The 9,522-nt window shown below is 36.8% G+C and overlaps 1 protein-coding gene across 1 annotated transcript in view; it reads left to right on the top strand.

Annotated features, from left to right (window-relative positions):
• Positions 1–9,522, top strand: part of BRAF (B-Raf proto-oncogene, serine/threonine kinase) — a 148,105-nt gene that overhangs the window by 87,971 nt on the left and 50,612 nt on the right. Inside the window, exons 6-7 of the mRNA XM_007466623.1 lie at positions 8,271–8,419; positions 9,373–9,492. Of these exons, the coding sequence (XP_007466685.1) occupies positions 8,271–8,419; positions 9,373–9,492 (269 nt within the window). The remainder of the gene's footprint in view (positions 1–8,270; positions 8,420–9,372; positions 9,493–9,522) is intronic.

The following is a 9,522-nucleotide window of genomic DNA, read 5'->3' as shown; positions in this document are numbered from 1 at the left end:
CAGGAATGCACTTCTTACTTTTCTATATATGGAATTTGGACCACAGTTTAGCTTTCTGGATGGATAGTTATTGCTGCCCTTTTGGCATCAAGTGTTTTCCCTTGTGCCTTGTTGATTAGTACAGCTGGGCTCTTTTGATTTCCTGGGGGGTGTTAGTGTTTTGGAGGCTCCATTAGCGGTGAATAATGAGATCAGGTTTGTGCTTCAATAGATAAGGTATCTTTTGGACGAGTGTAAGATACACCTGATGCCAATCAGATTTACTATGTAGCAGATAGTTTTATAATGATGAGATAAGGAGTTCACTACTATTGACTTTTTTTTTTAAACCTGGAGAATTTTGAGAGGATAAATCTTAAGATTTTTTATTTAAGTTTTTAGGAATTAAAAAAAAAAGTACTCTTATTCTTCTTAATTAGAAATTGGATATGAGGAGGTAAAAGAAGATCTAAGTTACTAACCTTAAGCAGTGCCTCAGGAAGGTCCTTGCCACAAGAGGGTAATGAAAGCAAACTGCAGGTTAGTTGCAGAGTATGGAAATCTTCACAACACAGTTGGAGAGCTGCCAGTTAATATTTGTTGAGATCTTTTCATTTGCCAATATTTTGTCTGATCTGGGGATATAACAATAAGAAAACAGTATCCCTGCCTTGGAGTAGAGAGACAGATCATTTAATTAAAATTTTTCATAAGCACTCTTAATTACTGTGTATGTTTAAAGTGCTATAGATACACAGAGTAGAGATTCCTAACCTGGCCTTTGAGGAGTCAGGAAGTTTTCCCAAAGGAAGAAATATGAAAGCTGTGGCCTGATGGATGAGAGAAGAGCAGATGAAGAGTGAAGGGAAGAGTACTCTGGACAGGGACTTCCCAGGTGGCACAGTGGTTAAGAATCTGCCTGCCAATACAGGGCACACGGGTTTGAGCCCTGGTCCAGGAAGATCCCACATGCTGCGGAGCAGCTAAGCCCGTGCACCACAACTACTGAGCCTGTGCTCTTGAGCCCGCACTCTGCAGCAAGAGAAGCCTGTGCACCGCAACGAAGAGTAGCCCCCGCTCGCCACAACTAGAGAAAGCCCATGTGCAGCAACGAAGACCCAAAACAGCCATAAATAAATAAATAAATATTTTTTAAAAACACATGAGTACTCTAGATAGAGGAAACAGCAAGAAAGCATGTTACCTTTTCAGTTTTGAAAGAAGTTCAGAATGGATGATACAAAGTTGGAGAGGGGGCTGTTAGAGTGTAGCGTGTATATGGGTGGAGTAAGCTCATGAGAGTCCTTGTAAGCTATGTTAAAGATTCAGACTTTTCCCTAAAATCATTGGAAATTTAATGATTTTAATAGGCAGGGCAGCAGTGTGATTAGATTTGTGTTTTGGAATGATTGCTCTTAGTGTCATAGAGAGGCAAGAGTAAGCCTGTGTTCTGCTTATAAAGGGAAAGAAATCCTCTCTCTGCTTCTCTGGGCTGGCTTTTGTTGACTACTGGAGGAAGGCTGATTATGCCTCCTGGTTTCATAGTCTGTTATAAAAGTGATTCCTTCAGTATATACCTGCATCCCAGGAATCCTTGGGAACTGGCAGGGGGGCAGGGAAGGTAGAGAAACAAGATTAAAAACAGATGCTGTGTGTCCAGACCTTCCCATTTTCTATAGACACTAAAGTTAATGTCTTCCCTCAGACAGCCCCACACCTTACAAATTAATGCTTGCAAATTACCTGTTCTATGGCCCCCACGAGTTTACCATCCATGTCTTGAATTCCAAAATAAGCATAAGTTGTGGCCCAAAAGAAAAGATACACCTTCCTGTACCCACCTTTATTGACAAAGGTATATTCACAGATAGAGGTATATGTCAGTTACTCAATTTATGCTCAAATGCATACCCACATTTTCTCCTGCTCAGGTGTTTTTCTCTCCCTTCTGCTTTCCTCCCTCCTGCCCTCCTTCCTTTTCTCTCTTTTTTTCCCCTTTCCTTTACATACAGAAACAACCAGTTACACATAGTTTTCACATATAAGTCAGTGACAAGAAGAAAGACTGCAACTGAGTAGACTAAAGAAGGAAGAGAAATTAGGGCTTCATGAAAGTCTGCAGATTATTAGGCGATTTGAGAGTATGGGTAGTTAGCAAAAAGGATAAAGTGACTATAAAATGCTGGTTCCTGTGAATACGTTTTGTATTTTTCTGTGCTCTAATTTCCAGAGATTATGCTAGCAATATAAAAAGATGCTTGCTTTAGTAAATAGTAGCCACATAAATATTAAAGAAGATTTTCTAATTGCTTTTATATCCAGAGACAAATGGAAAAGGAACAAAGCTAAAAACAGTCAGTTGCTTTTTTATATCCCCTAGAAAGTGATACATAGACAAAAAGGTGAAGAAAACAAGAGCTACTCTTAAAACTATCTAAATGTTCTCAAAAAGCCAGAATGAATGATGTGTCAAGATATCATTTTCTTGATGAAGTATTATTTTTAATAACATTTTATCGTGTTAAATATGTGTTTATTGAAAAGAGTTTGATAAAGTGGGTGTTGAAATCAATTTATTGGATCATGAAAAGCATTTACATGCAGTAGAATGGATTAGAAAATTCTGATATGCATTATGTATAGTTAGGGTAATATTATTATATGAATACAGGTGTATCCTGGATCATGATGTGTTTTTCTTACTATTGTGTGTGATTAATGCTGTCTGAAAAACTGAGATGAACTGAGAATATACAGCAAAGAGCAAAAGACAAAATAGAGTCACCCATGCTCTCGTCACTCTCAAATAGCCATTGTTAACATTTTGTTATTTGTTTATCCTTTTTATGTTCTCTGCTTCTTATATATACAAACCAAACAGTTTTAAACAATTTCTGGTTTTGTTCGTTATCAAGATAGAGCTTCTCTGGCACAGTTCTGTTTATGTGACCCATGTTTGGCTTCTGACATGGAGTTCTTACACGTTGCCTTTTAAGTTTCACACAGAGGAATGTTCACAGATATATTTAGGTGTTCTAATCCTCTAACAAACTGATAATTTGTTAAAAGTAGCTCTTACCTTCTTTTAGGTGATTTTTCCTTTTCCTTGTCCTAAGTTAGCAAGTTTAGGTAGGGTTGATCTGATTTTCATATAATTATAAACTAGTTTTTTCGTTTATAAATTCTTTTTTACATTTTAATCAAAGTATATTACATTTTAATCAAATGTATATAGTTTTTAAGATAGTGCAGAGGGGTTTACAAAAAAAATCACCTGTTGCCCTATCCCTTGTTAGCTTCTAATGCCACTCTCCAGAGGAAATCATTCTTTTTTTTTTCTTTTTTTTAAATTAGGTCCCATTTGTTTGTTTTTATTTCCATTACTCTAGGAGGTGGATCAAAAAAGATCTTGCTGTGATTTATGTCAAAGAGTGTTCTTCCTATGTTTTCCTCTACGAGTTTTATAGTGTCCAGTCTTACATTTAGGTCTCTAATCCATTTTGAGTTTATTTTTGTGTATGGTGTAAGGAAGTGATCTAATTTCATTCTTTTACATGTAGCTGTCCAGTTTTCCCAGCACCACTTATTGAAGAGACTGTCTTTTCTCCATTGTACATCCTTGCCCCCTTTGTCATAGATTGACTAGTTATCTCTAGGCTTTCTATCTTGTTCCCTTGATCTATGTTTCTGTTTCTGTGCCAGTACCATATTGCCTTGATTACTGTAGCTTTGTAGTATAGTCTGAAGTCAGTGAGTCTGATTCCTCCAGCTCTGTTTTTTTCCCTCAAGACTGCTTTGGCTATTCGGGGTCTTTTGTGTCTCCATACAAATTTAAGACTTTTTGTTCTAGTTCCATAAAAAATGCCATTGGTAATTTGATAGGGGTTTTATTGAATCTGTAGATTGCTTTGGGTAGTGTAGTCATTTTCACAATATTGATTCTTTCAGTCCAAGAACATGGTGTATCTCTCCATCTGTTGGTATCATCTTTAACTTCTTTCATGAGTATCTTATAGTTTTCTGCATACAGGTCTTTTGTCTCCCTGGGTAGGTTTATTCCTAGGTATTTTATTCTTTTTGTTACAGTGGTAAATGGAAGAGTTTCCTTAATTTCTCTTTCAAATTTTTCATCATTAGTGTACAGGAATGCAAGAGATTTCTGTGCATTAATTTTGTATCCTGCAACTTTACCAAATTCATTGAATAGCTGTATTAGTTTTCTGATGGCATCTTTAGGATTCTCTATGTATAGTATCATGTCATCTGCAAACAGTGACAGTTTTACTTCTTTTCCAATTTGTATTCCTTTTATTTCTTTTTCTTCTCTGATTGCCGTGGCTAGAACTTCCGAAACTATGTTGAATAAGAGTGGTGAGAGTGGACATCCTTGTCTTGTTCCTGATCTTAGTGGAAATGCTTTCAGTTTTTCACCATTGAGAATGATGTTTGCTGTGGGTTTGTGGTATATGGCCTTTATTATGTTGAGGTAGGTTCCCTCTATGCTCACTTTCTGGAGAGTTTTTATCATAAATGGGTGTTCAATTTTGTCAAAAGCTTTTTCTGCATCTAATGAGATGATCATATGGGTTTTTTTCTTCAGTTTGTTAATATGGTGTATCACATTTATTGATTTGTGTATACTGAAGAATCCTTGCATCCCTGGGATAAATCCCACTTGATCATGGTATATGATCCTTTTAATGTGTTGTTGGGTTCTGTTTGCTAGTATTTTGTTGAGGATTTTTGCGTCTATATTCATCAGTGATATTGGTCTGTAATTTTCTTTTTTTGTAGTATCTTTGTCTGGTTTTGGTATCAGGGTGATGGTGGCTTCATAGAATGAGTTTGGGAGTGTTCCTTTGCAGTTTTTTGGAAGAGTTTGAGAAGGATGGGTGTTAGCTCTTCACTAAATGTTTGATAGAATTCACCTGTGAAGCCACCTGTCCTGGGCTTCTGTTTGTTGGAAGATTTTTAATTACAGTTTCCATTTCATTACTTGTGATTGGTCTGTTCATATTTTCTATTTCTTCCTGGTTCAGTCTTGGAAGCTTATACCTTTCTAAGAATTTGTCCGTTTCTTCCAGGTTGTCCATTTTAATGGCATAGAGTTGCTTGTAGTAGTCTCTTAGGATGCTTGGTATTTCTGCGGTGTCTGCTGTAACTTCTTTTTCATTTCTAATTTTATTGATTTGAGTCCTCTCTCTCTTTTTCTTGATGAGTCTGGCTAATGGTTTATCAGTTTTTTTTATCTTCTCAAAGAACTGGCTTTTAGTTTTATTGGTCTTTGCTATTGTTTTCTTTGTTTCTATTTATTTCTGCTCTGATCTTTATGATTTCTTTCCTTCTGCTAACTTTGGGTTTTGTTTGTTCTTCTTTCTCTAGTTCCTTTAGGTGTAAGGTTAGATTGTTTATTTGAGATTTTTCTTGTTTCTTGAGGTAGACTTGTATAGCTGTAAACTTCCCTCTTAGAACTTGTTTTGCTGCATCCCATAGGTTTTGGATTGTCGTGTTTTCATTGTCATTTGTCTCTAGGTGTTTTTTGATTTCCTCTTTGATTTCTTCAGTGATTTCTTGGTTATTTAGTAACGTATTGTTTAGCCTCCATGTGTTTGTGTTTTTTACTTTTTTTTCCCCTGTAATTCATTTCTAATCTCATAGTGTTATGGTCAGAAAAGTTGCTTGATATGATTTCAATTTTCTTAAATTTAATGAAGCATGATTTGTGACCCAAGATGTGGTCTATCCTGGAGAATGTTCTTTGCGCACTTGAGAAGAAAGTGTAATCTGCTGTTTTTGGATCGAATGTCCTATAAATATCAATTAAATCCATCTGGTCTGTTGTGTCATTTAAAGCTTCTGTTTCCTTATTAGTTTTCATTTCGGATGATCTATCCATTGGTGTAAGTGAGGTGTTAAAGTCCCCCACTATTATTGTGTGACTGTCGATTTCCTCTTTTATAGCTGTTAGCAGTTGCCTTATGTATTGAGGTGCTCTTATGTTGGGTGCATATATATTTATAATTGTTATATCTTCTTCTTGGATTGATCCATTGATCATTATGTAGTGTCCTTCTTTGTCTCTTCTAATAGTCTTTATTTTAATGTCTATTTTGTCTGATAGAGAATTGCTACTCCAGCTTTCTTTTGATTTCCATTTGCATGGAATATCTTTTTCCATCCCCTCACTTTCAGTCTGAATGTGTTCCTAGTTCTGAAGTGGGTCTCCTGTAGACAGTACATATATGGGTCTTGTTTTTGTATCCATTCAGTAAGCCTGTGTCTTTTGGTTGGAGCATTTAATCCATTCACGTTTCAGGTCATTATCGATATGTATGCTCCTATTACCATTTTCTTAATTGTTTTGGGTTTGTTTTTGTAGGTCCTTGTCTTCTCTTGTGTTTCCCACTTAGAGAACTTCCTTTAGCATTTGTTGTAGAGCTGGTTTGGTGGTGCTGAACTCTCTTAGCTTTTGCTTGTCTGTAAAGCTTTTGATTTCTCCATCGAATCTGAATGAGATCCTTGCCAGGTACAGTAATCTTGGTTGTAGGTTCTTCCCTTTCATCATTTTAAGTATATATCATGCCGCTCCCTTCTGACTTGTAGAGTTGCTGCTGAGAAATCAGCTGTTAACCTTGTGGGAGTTCCCTTGTATGTTATTTGTCATTTTTCCCTTGCTGCTTTCAATAATTTTTCTTTGTCTTTAATTTTTGCCAATTTGATTACTATGTGTCTTGGTGTGTTTCTCCTTAGGTTTATCCTGTATGGGACTCTCTGAGCTTCCTGGACTTGGGTGGCTATTTCCTTTCCCATGTTAGGGAAGTTTTCAGCTGTAATCTATTCAAATATTTTCTCTGGTCCTTTCTCTCTCTCTTCTCCTTCTGGGACCCCTATAATGTGAATGTTGTTGCGTTTAATGTTGTCCCAGAGGTCTCTTAGGCTGTCTTCATTTCTTTTCATTCTTTTTTCTTTATTCTGTTCTGCAGCAGTGAATTCCACCATTCTGTCTTCCAGGTCACTTATCCGTTCTTCTGCCTCAGTTATTCTGCTATTGATTCCTTCTAGTGTATTTTTCATTTCAGTTATTGTATTGTTTGTCTCTGTTTGTTCTTTAATTCTTCTAGGTCTTTGTTAAACATTTTTTACATCTTCTCAATCTTTACCTCCATTCTTTTTCTGAGGTCCTGGGTCATCTTCACTGTCATTATTCTGAATTCTTTTTCTGGAAGGTTGCCTATGTCCACTTCATTTAGTTGTTTTTCTGTGGTTTTTATCTTGTTCCTTCATCTGGTGCATCGCCCTCTGCCTGTTCATCTTGTCTGTCTTTCTGTGAATGTGGTTTTTGTTCCACAGGCTGCAGGATTTTAGTTCTTCTTGCTTCTGTTGTCTGCCCTCTAGTGGATGAAGCTATCTGAGAGGAAATCATTCTTAACTTTCAATGGTTTCTGTTTCAAGCTCTTCTCGTGATTATTTTCATATTACTAAATAATAAGTTTAAGCTACAGTTTCTTATGTTATCAGTTTTAGACATTTACTTATGGCCAGTTCCATAGGGAATTAGATCATTTGTAACATTACAACCTTTCTCCTCTTTTCTCTCCTCCTCTGAAGCATTTTTGTTTTTTGTGGGTTTTTTGGTTCCTCTGTTGCATACCTTTGTAACTTTAAGTATGCCATTGTTTCTTGTCCTATCAACACCAGTAAGCATCTGTTAACTCCTTTCTTTGTAGAGTTATTGAAGTGTACCCTTATTCTGTCTTTCACCTCTGTTTCTTCCTTCTCCTGTCATCTCTGCTTTTACTTTTATGTAGTAAAGCTTAATATTAGTTAGTCTTTTATTTATTTTCCATCTTCTTGACTTATAAGTTTAATTGGTTAGTGGGTGGGAGAAAAATACATGTAGTCCATCTGTTATCTTGAATCCACTGGTTTTCATTTTAGTATCTTAGTGTTTAAGTCAGTTCTCATGATGTAAGCATATTAAAGATTTGTTATTTTAATCAAGAGTAAATAAGTTGGGCTTCCCTGGTGGCGCAGTGGTTGAGAGTCCGCCTGCCTATGCAGGGGACATGGGTTCGTGCCCCGGTCCAGGAAGATCCCACATGCCGCGGAGCGGCTGGGCCCATGAGCCATGGCTGCTGAGCCTGCGCGTCCGCAGCCTGTGCTCCGCAACGGGAGAGGCCACAGCAGTGAGAGGCCCACGTACCGCAAAAAAAAAAAAAAGAGTAAATAAGTTGATTTCTTAAAAGATTCTTACTAGTTTTTGAAATCCTCTACAATGTTTTACTTTGCAGGTACGGAAAACTTTTTTCACCTTAGCGTTTTGTGACTTCTGTCGAAAGCTGCTTTTCCAGGGGTTCCGCTGTCAAACATGTGGTTATAAATTTCACCAGCGTTGTAGTACAGAGGTTCCACTGATGTGTGTTAATTATGACCAACTTGAGTAAGTAATCAAAAAATTTTTCTTTTCTGTCTTCCACTTTACATTTAACTTTTCTTAATGTGAAACTAGTATGTCTTAGAGTCTGTGGAAGTTTTCTGTACAGAAGAGTTGTTACAGGGAACTTTTTGAAGTGTGGCTAGAGAGTAATATGTAGTATAGCCAATACTTCTCTCTCAAATTATATTTCTGGTTTGCTGTACATTTCATTTATGTTTTATATTCTCTTTTAATTAATAAAGATCCCTTGCCCATAGAAATCACTTTTAGATGGTTTGTGGGTGTTTCAATTAAATTAACCATTATATTTTTAGACCGCAGATTGGGGAATCTGTTTCTGTCAGCAATTTTGTAAATTAAGTGCTCTCTCTCTCTCAAAGTTAGTGTGCCTGTCTGTCTGTCTGTCTGTCTGTCTGTCTCTCTCCCCCCCCTCGCTCCCTCCCTCCCTCCCTCCCCACCCTTCTCTTCCTCCCTCTCTTCCCCCAGTCCCTCTCTTCCCCCTCTTCCCTCTCTCAATAGATTGAGTCTATTTTAATCTTTTTTTGTGTTGTTACTGCTGCTAGTAAAATCTTATTACTTTTTTTGATTACTTGAGTAGAGGGAATTCAACTCTGTACTTTAAAGTATATCATAATGATATAACCTAATTTTTAGCAGTAGATACATTTTCTAATTCCTTAACCATAAAGCATGATTTTTCCCCTCTACTATGTAGAAATTTGCTGTATAGAGCAATTAGTTTTAGATTCTGAGCTTGCCTTTGAAAGTACAATATAATTTTTTTACAGTAAGCCTTTAGACAAAAATACAACTAATTGAATTTAACACTCCTTCCTGAAAATGGAATTTGATCTCAGACATTTTTGTTAATTCTTTAAGGTATTCTGGTATATGAAGCTTCTGGGTTTTGCACAAGTTAGGTTTGTTTTTGTTTTGTTTTTCTTTTTGCCTCACAGTTTGCTGTTTGTCTCCAAGTTCTTTGAACACCACCCAATACCACAGGAGGAGGCCTCCTTAGCAGAGACTACCCTTACGTCTGGATCATCCCCTTCTGCACCCCCCTCCGATTCTATTGGGTATGATTTGATTCCTGCTGTTCAGTGACC

Source organism: Lipotes vexillifer, unplaced genomic scaffold, assembly GCF_000442215.2.
Source record: "Lipotes vexillifer unplaced genomic scaffold, Lipotes_vexillifer_v1.1 scaffold71, whole genome shotgun sequence".
NCBI lineage: Eukaryota > Metazoa > Chordata > Mammalia > Artiodactyla > Lipotidae > Lipotes > Lipotes vexillifer.
This window is presented reverse-complemented; position numbering and strand designations above follow the sequence as displayed.